Source organism: Pecten maximus, chromosome 14, assembly GCF_902652985.1.
Source record: "Pecten maximus chromosome 14, xPecMax1.1, whole genome shotgun sequence".
In the NCBI taxonomy this organism is placed as follows: Eukaryota; Metazoa; Mollusca; class Bivalvia; order Pectinida; family Pectinidae; genus Pecten; species Pecten maximus.
This window is the reverse complement of record NC_047028.1, coordinates 30941544-30962459: the sequence shown is the minus strand read 5'-3', so window position 1 is coordinate 30962459 and position 20916 is coordinate 30941544. Positions and strand designations below refer to the sequence as shown.

At 36.2% G+C, this 20916-nt stretch overlaps 1 protein-coding gene across 1 annotated transcript in view; it reads left to right on the top strand.

Annotated features, from left to right (window-relative positions):
- LOC117342914 (glutamate receptor-like) overlaps window positions 1-20658 on the top strand; it is a 68291-nt gene extending 47633 nt beyond the window's left edge. The window contains exons 3-14 of the mRNA XM_033905213.1: window positions 4423-4557; window positions 5384-5704; window positions 6023-6219; window positions 6652-6834; window positions 7390-7512; window positions 11817-12050; window positions 12531-12631; window positions 13163-13253; window positions 14979-15297; window positions 16176-16393; window positions 16892-17157; window positions 19417-20658. Of these exons, the coding sequence (XP_033761104.1) occupies window positions 4423-4557; window positions 5384-5704; window positions 6023-6219; window positions 6652-6834; window positions 7390-7512; window positions 11817-12050; window positions 12531-12631; window positions 13163-13253; window positions 14979-15297; window positions 16176-16393; window positions 16892-17157; window positions 19417-19831 (2603 nt within the window). The 3' untranslated portion in view covers window positions 19832-20658. The remainder of the gene's footprint in view (window positions 1-4422; window positions 4558-5383; window positions 5705-6022; window positions 6220-6651; window positions 6835-7389; window positions 7513-11816; window positions 12051-12530; window positions 12632-13162; window positions 13254-14978; window positions 15298-16175; window positions 16394-16891; window positions 17158-19416) is intronic.
- The last annotated feature ends 258 nt before the right edge of the window (window positions 20659-20916 follow it).

Below are 20916 nucleotides of genomic sequence, written 5' to 3'. Positions count from 1 at the left end.
AATTCAATATCCCAATGTCAGTTTAAGTTCTTTAATCATTTAACTTTTTATTGTCGCGAAAACAGCAACACCGTTTCACAAGTGATCATGTGATCAAATGTTTTTACAGTCTCTTAACGCATTTGGCATTCTCTATGAAATTGTAATGAGATAAATTAAGATGTGGAAGTACATTAGTGAGAATTCATATAGCTTCCAGCTACTGGTGTGTATCGTACTGGAACCATGGGTAAACCATTTCTCATTGTGTTATAATGGACCGGGTTGGGGTTTGAATATACAGGGGTGTTTTGTTTGAGAGTTGTAATTAATTCCGGATTTCGCATGTCGCTGGAGTCAACAGGGAGCGGGGCGGTAGTATGGTTAATTGGACTTCACAGTGTCATATTATCATTGTTATTGAGCCAATGAATTTAAGATGAATTTGATTGGGTTTTTTTTTGCTTGTGACTGCAGACGTTTTTTTATTCAGTACGCGGTGGCCGAGTGGTAAAGGTGTCCCGACACTTTATCACTAGCCTCCACCTCTGGGTTGCGAGTTCGAAACCTACGTAGGGCAGTTGCCAGGTACTGACCGTAGGTCGGTGGTTTTTCTCCGGGTACTCCGGCTTTCCTCCACCTCCAAAACCTGGCACGTCCTTAAATGACCCTGGCTATTAAACAGAAACAAACCAAACCAAACATTTAGTACGTATTTACCATCTCACATTGCCTGATACATTATGGTGACTTGTACAGTGAATATACTGTTTTGTCGTAAAATTTCACAGGGATAATATTTTGTGGTTGTTTCCGGTCGGAACTTATCCTTGGGTATTAAATTTCATGCAACACCGCCTTATACCTACCAAAACAACAGAGTTAATTATTAAAAGCCACAATTCTAACTTAAAATCAATGAAAGAAGGTAGATTACAAACAAACTGTAGACTTGCATGAAGAACCCTGAAGGCACACAAGAGAAATAATTTTAAAAAAATATTGTATTCATTAAGGGTCATCTATATAGCAGAATAGTGTTGAATTTCAAACACGAATAAATACCTTAAGATTTGCACAAAAAATGTCATGTAATATACCAAAATGTTTGTTTGGACATGTAGCTTCTTACAATCACCAATAATATGCTATAGATGCTACCAGTTTCTTCTGTAGAGTAACTTTGCGGTAAGATTTGGCATGGAATAATTCTAAGTCACGCAAATGATCAAACCTGAAAAATAGACATGCTGTTATGTTCACAAGTGTCTATAGCACAGGGTAGGAGCATTTGTTTGACCGGATTTTACTGTATGTACGTATAAACACTTATTTTGTTTTGACCTTGAAATGCAAATGGCAGCTGAGAATAATATTACACAAATATGGCTTAAAGGAGGCATTTCAGTTAATAACAAAACTCCTATATCGTACTTTTAAGACATCTCATCATAGTAACATGAACATTTGAATGTCAATTTGTTAAAATGGTGAGTTTGCAGCCTTTTTCAGAAATAGGCATATTTTACCCCAAACTCAACGGTTGAACATTTTTTCTTAAAAGCAGTCTTCAAGAATACTTTATATTGTCTAATAAGAGCATTTTTGATGTTTTAAATACCTCCTTATATGCCATATTTGTGTGATATCATTCACGACCGCCATTTGCAATTCAAGGTCAAAATAAAAACAGCGTTTGTACATATAATAACGTCAAAGCTGGTCAAAGCTGGTCAAACCAATGCTCCTATTTTGTGCTTTAGACACTTGTGAGCAAAACGACATGGCAAGTTTGTGTAATATATGGGATACAAATGAGTTAATTATGTCCCCCTGAAACATGCATTTTTCTTACGTTTTGTTGAAATCAACAAACAGCTTAACAAATTACATGTCAACAGCAAGACCCAGGGTTTGCCATGATACATACTAAAAGTCCATCATGTTACTTCTGTGACATTGCACCATAATAGGGATTTATAGGCCTGTAAAATATCAATGTTTTGACTGGATTTGCTGTTTAGATGCCCCTTAAAAGAAAGATTCTCCTGTTCGATTTGTAACTATCCACTGCAAATACTTGAGAATTGAATGCATTCTCTTTCTAGAATTTTGTATTTTATGTCCCCCTTGGTAAGAACGATCTCTTTAATCTTTTCTTCATCAGTTCTCATCATTCATGAAAATATACCTAAAATAGCAAACAATATTAATTCAACATTTTCATCATTCAGTAATAACAGAAGGTAAAAGCATGTTTGTAAAAAAAATTTGCATTATGTAGCCGCGGGGAAAAAAACTCTCAACTGAATTTTGAATTGTTTCGTCCGATAAGTACTAAGGTATTAGCCTGTAATTAAAAATGAAGTGGGTGTTAATAAAATAAATTCCTTTATTGTGTAAATTTTGTAAAAAAAAAAAAAAAAAAAAAACACCAAAAAAACAACATGCTGACTTTAAATGAGAGTTACTACGAGTAGTCCAAAAAAAACAAAAAACAAAAAACAAAAAAAAAAAAAAAACACCAAAAAAACAACATGCTGACTTTAAATGAGAGTTACTACGAGTAGTCCCCTTCCTACTTTATGACGACGGGTATAAGGGGCCGCGATAGTTCAGTCTGTTAGAGCGCCGGCTACGTAACCTCAGGTGGAGGTCCGAGGTTCGTGGTTCGACCCTCCCTACGCTTGTCGTTTTGTGTTTCTCGGGAAGCTGAGAAACGGACCTGACTGTGCTGTCGTAGTTGCGTCCTTGGCCAAGACATTTACCCTATGTGCTCTGGATGGCATGTGACGGGCCTCCCGTATGTTGTTCAGTGAGGTAGTCACCAACTACTACAAATACATGACAATGACAATTATTCTATTCTCATAAACTTAAAGTGTAGAGATTAACATACATGACAAACAAATATATTCATACATTTTATAAACAATGGCAATACCTACATAGAGTTAACTCGTTTACATGTTTGCTTAATGAACTTCACATGCGAAACCAATTCTTCATCTACTACAAAATCAAAAAAAGATTATTGCATATAAAAACACTGGGACTTCAATAATGATATCGAGATAAGAAAACAATCGTTTCCAATATCGATTTGCTTGTTAAGGCTACAAATTCTATTTTACCTGGTAATGTTGCTTCATCTACCATATTTAATTGTTAATTTGACCTCGGGAAATAGTTAATATCTCGGGGGACAATAAAAGTGCTATTTCCCTCACACCCATGGAATAACTGTATAATATGGCCTTAAGACCATCTCATAATATAATTGCTTCATGTTTAATGAGTAAAACCATTACGGGTGAAATAAACCCCAAGATGCCTGACACTTTTCATAATTTCCATAACCTTAGTTTTATCAATTTTCACATTAAGGCGTCAAAATTTTGAGTAGGTGTAGAATACATTAATTAAGTTGCGTTTGTAAATCTTCAAGAGAATCTGTTAATAGAAAAGTATATACCATCTGCATATAGCATTACATACAACTTGAGGTAAGCTTGAACTCGGTCTCTAGTTTACCCTCCAATTTAGGCCTCTACAATCATGTGATATCAAAACAAAATTAAGTCATTTAACATTTAAAAAGATGAAAAACAAAATAGGGATAAATCTCTATCATTGTATATTACTTGGAATTAATAAGTTCCGCAGTCCTGTTCTCCAGACACTGTCGATTGCGTTCTCAAAAAAGTTCAATTAAGGTGTAAAGTGTAAATATATGATCATTAGTTGTAGCTTAGCTTGGTTCTTTAGTATGAGTTCAATATTATCTGCATAATTATTGAGGCGTTTATCATTACAGTCGTAAATAATTTACCCAGACAGCCCAGTATATAGTCATTTCGTCACAACATGTAGATATATTTACATGGTGTTTTTGTCTTGTTATATAACAAATTTTCAATTAGACAATTCGCTTTGTGTGTGAAGTAGAGGGGTACAAAGGTCACCAGAGCATGACCTCTTTTGTGGTATTGTCATATCATTTATATAACGGATTAGAAAAAGACTTAACATTTTAATCAGTTTGGGCACAGAGTAACAATCTAAAAAAAAAAAAAAAAAGCCCCAAAAAAATCAGAAAAAAAAATAAACAAAAAGAAAACAAAAAAACGTAAAACAAAAACAAAACAAACAAACAAACAAAAAATAAATAAGAAAAAAAAAACAAAAAAAAATATTAAAAAAAAAAACAAAAAAAAACAAAACAAAAAAACAAAAAACAAAAAAAAAAAAAAAAAAATTAAACAACAGGAGAAAAAAAACCCAAAAAAAACCCAAAAAAACCCAAACAAAACACGACCAATACTGGCTTATGTTTGCTATTTAATTCTACAAAATAAAACTCATCGATACAATAGATTTTACCTTAATTTCTTAGTTCGTACTGTCGTTACTATCACTTTGGTTATGTTGACATCATTACAGGCGTAGTGGATACCCTATCCGACTATCAATCCCAGTACTCACTACGACTGTCGAGTACACAACCGGATGTGGCTGAGGTGTTGATTACTTGGAACAACGCGGAAATGAATGAACTCTTCCAGGTTCACCAGAAAGGTAAACAGCATATACCCCGAAACAAATATATTGTCATATCTTCTTAAAGGAAGAGCAAACTGTAAAAATATTTTGCGACCTGAATATTTAGCGGTTTTCCTGGTCGACACTTTTTTGAGAAGATAAGGTTTTACGCATTATCGCCACGTTAAATTCCATATACAGATACTATCAAATATATATATTAATATATATTCATAAGTTGGGTGTTTATTTTTATGCTTTCTTTAAGGACCGCGAATATCACTTAATTTAATTCCCGAAAATATAGATATCTTACATTTTTCACCTTCCTCTATCAAAATGCATTTCTTTCCTTTATTAATGTGTTTTAAACCAATTGGTGAAGTTTGTTAACCGATTGCGTACAAAGTATCAGTTCTTTGTTTCTAATCCATCGATTTCATCCCACATTGACTTCTTGCTTGGAACATGCATGCCGCCAAAAGTGTTTAGTATCGATAACTGTAATGCCATGCATAGTATGCCATTCACCTTTAAGGTCACAGAGGTCAAAGCAAAGCAGAAAACTGTTAAGTGTCTTAAGACACAAGGCCAACACTCAGTGTCGATGTGACGCATGTCTAACATTCAAAACTGCGATTACATGTATCTCTTATTGAAACTTTCCTCGTTTTATTTTTTGTATTTTTTTTTTTTTTTTTTTTATTTATTTATTTTGAGACAAACCAAATCTCTTGACGACGCCTTTTAGATATAGTCATCATTTAGAAATAATTTTTCGAAAAAAATTTGGATGAACGTTAAAAGAGGTCTTACACTACTTATGTAAATGCTTATGCATTGGGCAAACATTTTTGTTCAGTTTTAGGGTTCAAAAACAGCAGTTTGGACATATTGCTAGTCTGCCATACGGGACTTGGAATTTGGGACGCCATGTTGTCTAACGAATCAACCAGAGTTATAGATGTCTATTCACCTGAATTGTTCTTCATGCATACCGGAAGTGACGACACACAACATGCGTCTTCTACTCTAGTTTTTGAAGCTAACAAGCTTGGGGTTGATACCAATCGTTCCAAGATCTCCTCACAAAAGTACACATCATCAGTTCTAGAAACAACACGAAGCATCATACAGTCTTTACAATGGAGGTCTGTAGCTATCATATATGACGAAGAGGCTGGTAAGTTGCGACTTATAGGACTATTTTTTTCGAGGACGTAGAAATTGAAACTGTGTTAAACGGACTTTTTGTATTCATCCGCACATTAAAGCGGTAGTGTTTACCAGTAACATGCAAATAAACTATGCTTCATTCTGATTATTTTATCAAATTATGATATATGAGTAAACAACCGATGGAAGGGCTGTGGGCACGTTCGTGTAAATATAGGTCTGTGTGGTTGTTTATTGCATTTGAGTTTAACATACCTTTACAAATCTGGGATTTCGTGACGTCATAATTAAAATGAATATTTAAGATTGTTTTCGTTCCCACTAGCGTCAACGGTAGAAGAACTGACCATGTCATTGAACAAGGATGGCGTGTTTGTGATGTCATATCTGGAACATGACGTCAGTGTTGTTAGGTTCAACCATCGTTCATTACTGGACGACATTTACGACAGTTTTGACGAGAAAGGCGTCAACATCACCGTTATCTGTAACATCCAGTGTGTCCAACGGGTCCTTAGCCGGGTATGTCGTTATGTCGTAACACTGAATAAAGTTCAACTGGCTCTTTTTAAGACAATTTCTGTTTTGTTTATTTTTTTGTTTACTTTTATTTATCTCTTTTTTTATTATTATTATTTATTTATTTTTTTTTATATTTGTCAACTTCCAGGATATAAAATTTCTGTTTTATTCCATTTTGCGTTAAAAAAAAGATGGCTTTTTTAAGAATAGGGAGAGGAACTAATTTTCTTTTGAAGAAGAAACTGAGGAATGAAGTTTTAAATGTCGTCAAAGACAACTGATGATCGGGTACTGGTCCAATGATGTTTAGGTTGATAATTTTACCAAGAAATTGTACATAAGGTTTCAAGTTATTCTAGAAGTGATGCTATAATGCTTGTTTTTCATATTCATGTTCTAATTTAGTAATTAACCCGTATGACCTCTTCTCAGGCTAATTCATTTGATCACATGCACATTCACAAGCATCAAACCGCAATGCGGCAGAGATCAAGATGGTTCGTCATTACGAGCGCGTCTGACCTTGACCGAGACGTCGGGGATTACAGTTATGACCTTGACAATGTCGCTGTGTTCAACCTTCATAAATGTGGTGAAGACTTCAGCATCAAAGATGTAAGACATTTTTTCTTACTATTTATATTCTAATACAAATATAAAAACGACAGAATTCGTATAAAAAATCACTCTATGTGTGAATGTCTATGTTAAAAAAAGCCTCGATTTCGCAACATTTATATGTCAAAATTTATCTTCAAGCAATATATTTTCCTAATCAAGTAGCTTGAATAAGATGTAGATAATCTGGAAAAAAAGAAATCCGTTTGAAAATAAGATATTAAGTGGGCGTAGTAAGAACGAAAGATATATTGACAGGCGGACCATTAAAAGTAGGCAATTTGACAATAGGACCATGCGTTCCGCAAGGGTAACATATATAACTATAGCTCGAGATTTCGAGGGTTTACTAGTTAACACCATAAACGGTATATTTCAGATAACATGGTTTCAATAGTTGAAAGGTTAGCGATGCCTAAATTATTTATTTTTTTTATTTTTAAATTACTTTAACAGGTGGCGCTGCCTAAATTATTTCCCTTTAGCATGTGGCGTTGCCTAAAGTATTTTCCTTTCATAGGTGGTGTTGCCTTAATTATTTCCCTTTAACAGGTGGCGCTGCCTTCTTTATTCGACATGGATAACCTACATACCATTCCATCCGCTACTGTAGCCGTTTCAACAGCTGGACTTAACGTTACCTTACCACAGCAAACTTTCAGCAAAGTAATGGAGGTAATAATAAATTGTGTAACTAAAGGTGTTGTTTTTTTCTGTCAAAATTTCTCACACTTTTGTTTTTATTACAATATCAACAATTCTCTATGCGTTAAGAGGACGTGTTTTTTTCTTTTAATGTTTTAATTCTTGATAGGAAATTTAGGGTTCTGTCCTTACCGGCCTTACACGTGAGGAAGGTTATAGGTTCTGTCCTAAACGTCCGTACACGTGATGAAGGTTATAGGTTCTGTCCTAAACGTCCGTACACGTAAGGAAGGTTATATGTTATGTCCTAAACGTCTGTACACGTGAGGAGGATTAAAGGTTCTGTCCTTAACGTCCTTACACGTGAGGAAGGTTATAGGTTCTGTCCTAAACGTCCTTACACACGAGGAAAGCTATATGTTCTGTCCTAAACGTCCTTACACACGAGGAAGGTTATAGGTTCTGTCCTAAACTTCCGTACACACGAGGTAGGTTATAGGTTCTGTCCTAAACGTCCGTACACGTGAGGAAGGTTATAGGTTCTGTCCTAAACGTCCGTACACGTAAGGAAGGTTATATGTTCTGTCCTAAACGTCCTTACACACGAGGAAGATTATTGGTTCTGTCCTAAACGTCCGTACACGTAAGGAAGGTTATAGGTTCTGTCCTAAACGTCCGTACACGTAAGGAAGGTTATAGGTTCTGTCCTAAACGTCCGTACACGTAAGGAAAGGTTATAGGTTCTTTCCTAAACGTCCGTACACGTAAGGAAGGTTATAGGCTCTGTCTTAAACGTCCGTACACGTAAGGAAGGTTGAAGGTTCTGTCCTAAACGTCCGTACACGTAAGGAAGGTTATAGGTTCTGTCCTAAACGTCCTTACACACGAGGAAGGTTAAATGTTCTGTCCTAAACGTCCTTACACACGAGGAAGGTTATAGGTTCTGTCCTAAACGTCCGTACACGTAAGGAAGGTTATAGGTTCTGTCCTAAACGTCCTTACACACGAGGAAGGTTAAATGTTCTGTCCTAAACGTCCTTACACACGAGGAAGGTTATAGGTTCTGTCCTAAACGTCCGTACACACGAGGTAGGTTATAGGTTCTGTCCTAAACATCCGTACACGTGAGGAAGGTTATAGGTTCTGTCCTAAACGTCCGTACACGTAAGGAAGGTTATATGTTCTGTCCTAAACGTCCTTACACACGAGGAAGATTATAGGTTCTGTCCTAAACGTCCGTACACGTAAGGAAGGTTATAGGTTCTGTCCTAAACGTCCGTACACGTAAGGAAGGTTATAGGTTCTGTCCTAAACGTCCGTACACACGAGGAAGGTTATAAGTTCTATCCTAAACGTCCGTACACGTAAGGAAGGTTATAGGTTCTGTCCTAAACGTCCGTACACGTAAGGAAGGTTATAGGTTCTTTCCTAAACGTCCGTACACGTAAGGAAGGTTATAGGCTCTGTCCTAAACGTCCGTACACGTAAGGAAGGTTGAAGGTTCTGTCCTAAACGTCCGTACACGTAAGGAAGGTTATTGGTTCTTTCCTAAACGTCCGTACACGTAAGGAAGGTTGAAGGTTCTGTCCTAAACGTCCGTACACGTAAGGAAGGTTATTGGTTCTTTCCTAAACGTCCGTACACGTAAGGAAGGTTATAGGCTCTGTCCTAAACGTCCGTACACGTAAGGAAGGTTATAGGTTCTTTCCTAAACGTCCGTACACGTAAGGAAGGTTAAAGGTTCTGTCCTAAACGTCCGTACACGTAAGGAAGGTTAAAGGCTCTGTCCTAAACGTCCGTACACGTAAGGAAGGTTATAGGTTCTGTCCTAAACGTCCGTACACGTAAGGAAGGTAACAGGTTCTGTCCTAAACGTCCTAACACGTAAGGAAGGTAAAAGGTTCTGTCCTAAACGTCCTTAAACGTGTGGAAGGTAAAAGGTTCTGTCCTAAACGTCCTTATACATAAAGTTTATAAAAATTATTCTTACTTCACACTTCTTGACTTTGGTAAATTGGTTGGTTGTAAGGACATATTATCCCAGTATATACATTCTATATAGTGTGATGGGATGGGATGCTTCGCTGTGGATTTTTGGTGTCAGATTAAAGGTTCGGAGCAGAATTCTAACGAAAATTGTAAAAACAAATCGAAGGAAAGACACCATGAAATAATTATCAAATTTGCCCCAATCCTTAAAAACCCTAAATGCGTTGATAGTAATTTTATAATGAATATCATTTCTAAAGCATTTACTGTCGTTAATTATTTTGCTATTACTCGCGTGTGGAATCGTTTACGAAAACAATACGCATGTCATTAATTTATTGTTATTTTACTGATGAAGTTCCTCGACAAACTGTTTCACGTATTACTAATTTATCAATCTAACATATCGGTTAAATCTAGAGCGTTTTATGTGGTCGAATTGAATAACGAAATTACCATGGATCGAATGTGTTTGTGTATATTCAGCTCGCAGACACGGTTTTGTTTACGAAATAATTAATTTATTAGCTGTTTGTTTGTTTAGAATCCTACTGTACACAACTCGTATAACCGTATAGAACCCGATCTCTCGGTCGATCAACTTGCTGGAATTTCCGCTGTGACACAAAACCGATACATCTATATAATATTGTAACTATACGCCTTTGTTACTTGAAATGTATATATATCTATGTGGAATCAAACATCATATCATATTTCTTGTCCTTGTAATAAAAAACATAAATGGATACATATCACTAAACATCTGTCGCAAATTCATATTGACGTAAAATGAAATATTCATAGCACTTGTCAGTATATCAACACGGGTTTGAATAACATTAGGTACAGTTATTCGTGTATAATAAACTGATATTTATATGTACACCAATCAATATGATGACACTGCAGGTTGTGATATTACAACAGTATGTAACATCTGTGGTATAGCATTCATCGGGTCAAAAACCTACGACTTCCGACATAATAACGAAACAATAATTCTAACTAATTGTTTAACTTTAGTAAGCTGTCAAATAGATTACAAGGAGAATACCACATGGCGCTCCGGAAGATAAAGCGTCCTCTGCTCCATTGACCACGGCCATCATACAAATCTAGGTCAAATTGAGAACACCCCGTCAAATACGAGGGTTTCTTTTCTTCGAGTTGCGAGTTACAAAGTGCGAGTTGCGAGTTGCAAAATGCGAGTTGCGAGTTGCAAAATGCGAGTTGCGAGTTACAAAACACTCGCATTTTGCAACTCGCACTTTGTAACTCGCAACTCGCATTTTGTAACTCGCATTTTGCAACTCGCAACTCGTACTTTGTAACTCGCAACTCGCAACTGACAAAAAGTGAACCTCGTCAAATACGGGTTAAGTTATATCCCCAGAATGCGAACAGGGTTGGTGACGAAACCGCTAAACATGTCCACAAGTATTGAACACGTCTGACTTCATATCACATAGGGAAATATATTATTTTTAAATAAGACCATGGTGTCGATTATAAAACGTCTCCTTGGTCTTCATCCTCTTGCATCCCTCGAAACTTTGTCTTGTTAATTTCTCCGTAAATATCCGACTTCTGTCACGGAAATTGTGATAATTGGAACCTGCCCTTGAGTCAGCTAAGACACGTTTAAAACACCAAAGACACAGTGGATTATTTTTACAACATGGGAGTTCTTTTTGAAGAGATAGCTTTTTAACTTAATTAAGAGGATAGACGTAAACGAGAAAATTTGCCGGATGTAAAAACCTGACAAGTATGTAGCGGTGGATTTCTACAATATTTTCTCATTCTTTGGGTGTTTCCTTTTTCCATTTCTGCTCCTCCTCGGACCCAATTCGTTTGATTTTTTTATTTATTTTTCGGCATAGCCGTATAATATTCTTTTGGCCCCGGATATGACTCGACAGGAGGCGTTACTGGTTAAGATGAAGTATGTGATTGGTCAATGTAGCGGTAAATGCAAAATGCAGAAATGCAATTAAAAACGAAACAAAGTTAAGAATGTAAGCTGAATAAGTGGATGTATCTTTTCAAATGACACAGTAATAAAATTATATTCCTGATTAAAATGCAGTCTTATTATCAAAGAAAATGATTCAAACTGATCTAATTTTGTTATCCGTACTGAAACGCATTAGTTCGTTGATGTATTTCACCAGCAGTTTTACAATTTAACCACCAGCATTAAAACTATGCCGTTTATCTTTTATAAAGATATTTCTTGTTTTCTACTGTTGTCCCCTCTTTGCACTCCTGTAGCTGGTTTTCATCACTTTTGTTCATCTTTTGTTCCATTGAAGTAATAACGTTCTATTAAAACCTTTCAGGATTTCGTGTACGAAGTGAATGGCGTTCCATTGTGTACACACTGTTCTCTATATACTCTTATATGGGTTAAAAAAGGCGGGAAAATCAGAACCATGAAAGACTCGAAAAACAGACGCAGTTTCCAATCCGTCGGTCACGTGAACATCTCTGGAATTCGAACAATGCACAGTGAAATCTTCCCTAATGTTGACTTCCACTTCAATGGGCGCGAATTTTTGACAACTACAAATTGGGTAAGTTCTGCAAAACTTGATGTGTGTTTGAAAATGCGATTCTAAGGTAATTGTGGAGCGTGTTAGTGCTATTATCAAAATAGAATATCTCTTAATTACACTTAAATACAGTGTCATTTATTAAGCACATCTCCGAAAATATATCTAACACCCCTTTTTAATTTGTTTATCATACCAAAATATACACCAATAATTAATTCAGTAATGATTTATCAGTTATAAAGTTTTTCATAAATAGATTTAACTGTTTTCGGCTGATAGTATCTTTTCCATTTTATGAACGATTTATGTCATCTCTTACAAAATATTGTAAAAATCATGTTTTATAAAATGGTTTGAAGTAATCACCGTCTTAGTTTCACTTTTCCTGGAGAAGAATGTCTTGACTTTCAGTAAAACGTTTTCGTTTTATTTTATGTATTTATTTATTTATTTATTTATTTATTCAATTTGGGTATGACCTTGACCTTTTTGTTTCAGTGGCCACCATTTATGGACCGATACGAGGTCAATGGAACACGAGTGTACTTTGGTTTCTGTCAAGACTTGTTAGATGAACTGGCCAGCCAACTAAACTTCACGTGAGGGGTCAAGGTCATTTATGGGATACTACTGTAAAATTAATGGTTTTACGTTTCAATGCTTAAGTTTGATCTACTTTAATTGGATAAATGGGGCGTGATCATAAGGGGTTCATAAGTTATATATTCACTGCTCCAGATCACAAAAAAGTCAGTCGAAGTATGAAAAATAACTGGTCATTTCTGCGTAAGAACCCATAACCTTCAATACAAAGGCGAAGTGTTGAGGAAGACAACGAAAACACAGAAAAAAGTATACTGAGGAGAAAAAAGAAACTTTAACGAAAGGGTCGCATTTACAAATCATGCAGTGGGGCACCATGTACGAGTTCAATTCAACAGGCATGGCCACGGTGTCGTCGATAACGCATGCGACGCTTGACATTCCGGAACGTCTGTTCTTGTTCCCGTCCTACTTCCCAAAGGTCTTTATGTACATCCATTTTACTTCATATTTCCCTCGTATTATATAATGTTTATATAGGATTACCGTTCAGTTTCCTAATCGGTGTCATATCGGTGTTTTACCAGGTACGTAATGACAGAACCCGCAGACAAAGAATGGGGGTTCATGCGTGACAACGGAAGCTGGACAGGGATGATAGGAGAACTACAACGAGAGGTATGTCACTTTCAAAATATTATTACCGTACTTATGTCCCTTTAACATGTCGTCTCCTTTATGAAAATGAAGGTAACATCTATGATAGACGTTAACGCATGTCATAGTAAACACTTCTATAAAGAGCAATACGTATCCCCTTTACATAGCTGAATGGAAAAGCGAATATCAAGGGAAATAACACTTATAAAGTTATCACTATCTGTTAATGCTGCACATCATATCCTCGATGACGTTGACATATTAAATAGAGGAAAACAAGAAATACAAAAAGATATGTATCTTTATAAAAGATAAACGACATAGTTTTAATGTTGGTGATTATAATGTAAATCTGCTGTTGAAATAAGTTAACGAACTAATGCATTTCAGCACGGATACGAAATTATATCAGTTTGAATCATTTTTGGTGATAATAAGACTGCATTTGAATCAGGAATATAATTCTATTTATGTGTCATTTGAAAAGATACACCCACTCATTCAGCTTGCATTCAATCTTAACTTTGTTTCGTTTTTAACTGCATATCTGCATTTTGCATATACCGCTACATTGACCAATCACATACTTCATCTTGACCAGTAACGCCACCTGTCGCGTCATTCCCGGGGCCAAAAGAATATTATACGGCTATGCCGAAAAACCTATAGTTGTTACGAGAGGAAAATTTCGCCTATTCGAGAAGGTAGAAGTCTGGGCGATGAAACCAGAATTAATATATTGGGTTATCTCCCTTAGACTGTATCTAACGCTGTTACATTCCGTAAGTACACGTTAAATTGGTAAACGAGTTTTGTAAAGATTCTCATTTTATAAATTGTTGTTAAATTCATTGAAATTCCGTTTGATAACATATTTTATTACAATTATTGCTGTAAGATACTATCAGTAATTTCGATAGAATTTTATGCATTTTGAATGAGCTGTTTTGTTGTGTATTTCTCCTTAAGAACAATTATACCAATGAGATAAAAACTAACTGTTTTGTTAAGCAATTGTTTTTCCCTTGTCACGGTGGTCTATTGGTAGGACACAGATCTAGAGCTACGCGGCAAACGAGTCGCTAGTTCGAGTCCTGGCATAATCGCTGAATTGTATCAGCGTAGTTCAGCCGACTCAGCTGTAAATTAGTAACTGTTAGTGGTAGGCCAGTGTAAGAAATGCCGTATGTAAGCCGTTGACGCCAAAATGGCAGCTCCGGCTGTTCGCTCCCCAGAGAGTTCAGAAAGTCACCGATTTGATGCTAAAGGTCCAATAACCACGGATTATAATTTTTGAACCTCTCTGAGACGGCCTTGTTGCTGTGGTATAGAGGTATATAAACTCCAAATTAATGAGTATTATTCATTCGATGATCCAATGTCTTCTTGTCTTGCGTAGGAGGGGCCACGGTGGCCGGGTAGTTAAGGTGTCCCGATATTTTATCACTAGCCCTCCACCTCTTGGTCGCGAGTTCGAAACCTACGTGGGGCAGTTGCCTAGTCCGGACAGTAGGCCGGTGGTTTTTCTCGGGGGTACTCCGGTTTTCCTCCACCTCCAAAACCTGGCACGTCCATAAATGACCCTGGCTGTTAATAGGACGTTAAACAAAATAAACCAAACCAAACCAAGGCTTGTGTAGGTATTTCTAAAGTATATCAGAAGTTTACAGGTTTCAGGAAAATCACAGTTCGAAGGAGACGTACGATTTCCCTCTCTTTGACCAATGCCATGCGTTATTTCAGGAAGTGGATATGATGATAGCGCCGGCCTCTATCCAAGCGGGGCGGGAGATGGTTATGGACTTCACCCATCCTTACTACTTCGATACATCCACCATATTGATGAAACGTCCCGACCCCAACAAAACAAAATGGCGGACTTTAATTGACCCGTTCGCAGACATCGTACATATGTGTATCTGGATTACACTTTCACTGGCCGCTCTCGTCCTCACGGTCCTGGAGAAGATAAACCCTTTCTACACACATCACCAGGAGGATGAGGAACGCCAAACATATCAGAATACATTTTGGTATATGTTCGGGGCGCTTCTAACCCAAGGTAACCTTATAGTCGTGTCATACGCTATACCTTGTTTGATAGACGTGTATGGTGGCACCTTAGGGCCAAATATCATATCTCGCATTCTCGGTATCTCGACCTTAGGTCGAAAACGCAAAAATGCGAAAACGCGACGACAAAGGAGCGAAAACACTTAGGATGCAAATAAGCAAAAGCTCGAAAATGCGAAAACGCGACGGCGAAAGTGCCAAATTAATCTCGCGTTTTCGCTCCATCTACGTGTTTTACTAAGATTCTAATGTGAAAAATACTTTGTGGAAATATAACCATATTTGATGTATTGGTCTGCATAAATATCCCAATAATAGTTAAATAATTATCATAGTTTCCTTCATTTTCACCTGTGTTAAGTATTTTTAAACATCTGAATTGAGTTATATTATCTATATTGAAGAGTTGGGACCCTGTATTATATGTCAACATTGTAATGCCCCATGAATTACATGTACTATTTTTTTCTTCTTCTCAAAACTTTTGATTAAACTTGGAATAACTTGTTTACAAAAAATATAAACTACCAATATGGTTATCTATGCATTTTTCGCTCATTTCCCCACAACTGATTATGATATGAAATGGTATAAAATTTGTCATGTAGGAAGTTTGACAATTCTCCATTTGGCGGAACCTAAGATGATGTCTTCACCGTTTTAGTCCTTCTGTGGGTTACAATGATAATTAGATTTAAAGTTCGATTTCAATTCTATTTCCAGTTTCGATATTTCTGACCGTTAACATACAGATGACAATGATACTCTATAAAATTAGTTCGTAGTAATTGAAATCGCCTTTAATAACTAAATAAATTATTAACAAATATATAACTTAAATAAAAAAAACTTGAATTCATTTCCTAGGTGGGGATCGCTTGCCTGAATCCCAAACCGGAAGAACTTTGATCAGTTTCTGGTGGCTCTTCTCGATCATAATGGTAGCCACATACAGCGGAAATCTTATAGCTTTCCTTACGGTGGCAAAGGACAGGCTTCCCTTCAACTCACTAGCGGAACTTGTGGCTCAGTCTGAGTACAGCTGGGGCACCTTAGGGGGGACTTACTTCATCACAATGTTTAAGGTAAGTGGGGTTTGTAATCGAATCTGGTGAACGTGAGATAGTTATTTTTATTTATTTTATTATTATTTTTTTTTTTTTTTCATTTTTCTCATGATATTTACAAATATAATTGGCTCGGCTCTGCCATGTCTTCCCGGTAAACTGGTTAAAACTATGCGACATTTAAAATTATAAACAGCTCTCGAATCAAATTTTCTTGAAATGATTTTAATAACATTTTTATGTGTGAAAATAGTACAAAATAACAAAATGACCATTTTGGTAGTCCAATCTTTTCACACATCTTTACTTTTGAGAAATATTCTTGTAGAACTGGTAATTACCGATACCAAAATTCGCAACTACTAGTCTAAAATGGCGGACAATTCGGTATCATTAACATCTTTGACGAAAACTGTAAAAAGAGTTTCCATGACGACTACAGCATACATTCATGGTCTTGTATACCATTAATCCGCCCTAATTAATAGTAATTATACATGTTTATTTTACCTCTAGGACTCGACTCTACCGGTATATTTGAAAGTCTGGGATGGCGTTGTGAAAGCTAACGCCTCCGACCCCCGGGCTCTCTCCCCCGACCCCGCCATCCACATCGAAAAGATCCTTAAGGAAGACTACGTTTATTTTGGAGACAAAGTTGTCATGGACATGCGAAGAGTGAATGATTGCCGTCTGACGACTGTGGATGAAGAAATTCCAAATATGTCGTATGGAGTTGGTTTACCGAATCACTCACCCTACACTAAGATATTCTCCAATAAGTAAGTTAAAGTTCCTTAACCTTTTCAATGTTTTTCATAGCAATTATTCGCCTTGTTCTACTTTGAAACCACAGGGACCCGAGAATTTGTTACAGTCTATTTGTAATTGAACCTTCCCTATAGTGTGAACAGCACATTTTTAGACATTTTGAGGCCGGGATTAAAATTCGGAAAAAATGAACCCCCTGATGTTCATTATTCGGTTAAAGGAGGTGGTGCATAGGAGGGCTAAATCGGCCCACAGCGATTTTTTTTCCCGGAAACATATTTTTGTCATAAGCATAATATCCCCGATTATGTGGGAGGAATTAATTTCCAATCCTCAACGTATATATTCTGTTTTTGGTGATTTCATTATTTCCCCATCAAACTGTATAAGAAGCTAATGTTTTGACCACAAATTATTATAGAACACATTTTTATTTCCTATTTGTGAAACAAATTCACCCCATTTGTTTAAGGTTTAATTTTGTATATGAATCATCACGCTCCGTGACACTAAAATTAAATTTCAGCCTAATTTGATGTCTTCTTTGTGAAAATCATTGTTTTTAACTTTTCATTTAAAGTCTAATACCACAAAGTTATTGATTGAGTACTATCAAAACATTTAATGAAACAAATTTATTTGGTGAATTACTGGATATGCCAAGATTTTATTATGTTAAATGCATACACCCCCAATTTTGGACAACATATCAAAGTACCGAAAGTACTGAAAAATAGAGGCAAATGCTAAAAATCCAACAAAAATAACAATACAATCAGACTTTACTGCTTGTGTCAGACAGGGTGCTCCTTTTTAACCCTTGGTTTTTTAATACAATTGACTTCATGACCTTTCTTTGTATGCAAAAATCTTTTGTTATCCAGTAATTTTTGATGATTTTTTTTGGTTGTGTATTAAGATTAATATGCAAACATGTTTTTTAAAAGCAAAATTTGATAGTACTCCAACGATTATTACATTTTATCTACTTTACAAATAAAAAAAATTTCAAGAAGGTAAATTTTTAACTGATAATATTGTTAAAAAAACCTGTAATTACACTTTCTATTATACAAATTCACACTAAACACACATGTTTTTATAAAATATAACATCACATGAGACTATCAATGCAATATGAAATTTATCAAGTACTTTTGTACGAGAAATATATTGAACTTAAAAGGGAGGGTACACATTTTTTACAGAAATCATGTTAGGTGGCGCTGCGTATACAGCATTTGCCAATTTTCGTTTTAGTGTCTAAAATGACATGTATTTGGTAAAAGTCTATCATAATATCATACATAAAATAAGATTCGGCCGTGGGCCGCCATGCACCACCTCCTTTATCAAATTTTCATCTGTTTTAACATTTTTTAATCTGGCCCCCAAAACGCTAGGACATCAGGGACGCTAAACAGCTACTGCGTTCTTCTAGGACATCAGGGACGCTAAACAGCTACTGCGTCCTTCTGGGACATCAGGGACGCTAAACAGCTACTGCGTCCTTCTGGGACATCAGGGACGCTATACAGCTACTGTGTCCTTCTGGGACATCAGGGACTGCGTTCTTCTAGGACATCAGGGACGCTAAACAGCTACTGCGTCCTTCTGGGACATCAGGGACTGTGTCCTTCTGGGACATCAGGGACGCTATACAGCTACTGCGTCCTTCTGGGACATCAGGGACTGCGTTCTTCTAGGACATCAGGGACGCTATACAGCTACTGCGTTCCTCTGGGACATCAGGGACGCTATACAGCTACTGAGTCCTTCTGGAACTTTAGGGACGCTAAGACGGAAGAAGCAGAAATCAGCCAGAAAACAAAATAAAATTCGGCGTAAGCGAAGACATACAATTGATCGGGAGTGTTTCTCTCTATTACATTGATGAGACAGTCTGTTGTCCCCTATGTCACTCTGTCTTTATATTTTTTCTTTTCTTGTCTGATCTTTCTGTCTTTGTTTTCCCTAATGTTGTCCTTTAGACACCTGTCCTCTTATGACCACTGTGAATGTGAAACCTCGTATAAACAAATCAAAATATAGTTTAACAACATTTTTATTCAAAATTCATTCAAATATACATAAAAAATTTTTTTACAATTTTGGTTCGGAAAACAAGCTTTAAGCTCATATTCATTCCTTTCCCAATAAAATGACATTATATCACAATGTCAGTAATACACATTTAATTAAGATAAAACTGTTTTAAGGTTATTTTTTTATATTCTATAAATATTTATCAATTCCTTTGTTTGTTTCAGAATACTGGAATTACTCGAGAGTGGTATATTTTCCATATACACACACAGACATTGGCCGAAAGTAAACTTCTGTAAGGAAACTGTACAGGCCACTGCTAAACAGATCTCTCTTATAGACGTACATAGCGCTTTCATTCTCATAGGAATTGGAATAGCGTTTGGTTCTCTTGTCCTACTGGTGGAGTTTGTGGTGAGATATCGGTACAAACTGTTCAGTTGTGTGATACCACAGAAGGTAAAGGACCGACATGTTGTTAATAAAAAGTTCCGGGATTGTCAGGCTTTTTATATAGACGGCAGGGAGAAACCGGAACCGGAAACGACAGGCCGACGTAGAAGTTCGGCATTTATTTCGGACAGACGATTTAGTAATGTTGAAAAATTGGAAAAAAATAATTCCTCGGAAATAAAATGACAAAGGGAATTACGGCTGATTGGATAAACCATGTGGAAAATCTTATCTATTTTTACCATGTTACTACTGACATCAGGAATGACGTCATAGTTTACCGTCCAATGTCGTTGTTTTATCCAATTTAGAATGATTATGTGCTTCTGAGGTACAGCAGTTATAATCTGTTCCAGATATTTGAAGATTCGTCGTTTAGATTCTTCAACAGAAAAAAATGTAAATCATTAAATATATTCAGCATAAACAGAAAATAGGTAAAATATACGTGGAAAATCTTCTTTTAAATAAATAACCGATCGTTTTCTTGGTTGATTTTATGTTCATGTCCTAGTTCTGTAGGAGTGTATGATTTTGTGCATTCTAAAACAATTCATCACGGTGTCACACACCTACTTCAGCCAATCAGCTGGTGATTCTCATAAACCAAGTCCCTGAAGAAAATGTGTTTCTTAGGTTTGTAGCTATTTCCTGAATATATTACGTATGAAATGGAGACTTTCTATATACGAGAATAAAGAGAAAGGTCTTGAGATTTGAAAATCAAAAATATACACTCATGGTATAAATAGAAAGACGTAGGATCCCAGGTGTAAAAAGACGGAAATTCCCAAGGTGGGGGTTCCCCAGTCCACTATAAGTATCAGGGTCTTCCAAGTACTGGTGTGCTCTTATATTCTATTCAGCCTATTATATATCATTTTCCCTGGTAGGGAAATCTTTAAACTTTTATTTGATATAAATCTCACAATATTAGAACTTCAAATGAGCGATTGAGGGGATGGAGTCATTGGTAATAACAATAACAATAATAATTGGGGGATCTGCACTTTGTGTTCTCTTGTTGAGGACAGTGTAGTCTGTTTTTGACCGTAGAAGCGTATTTTATTATCCATATTTCAATATTTTTCATAACATCGCAAGAGTTACATAATTTATTTTAACAATGAAAATCAAATATTTTCAAGTTTTTCAATCTCTTTTGTGCCATACAATATAACCCCGAATGCGTGTTAGCACAACAGACTTGTCCTAGAAGTCCGCATTATGATAAAACATGAATCCCATCCTTGCATTGATAACAGTTACAT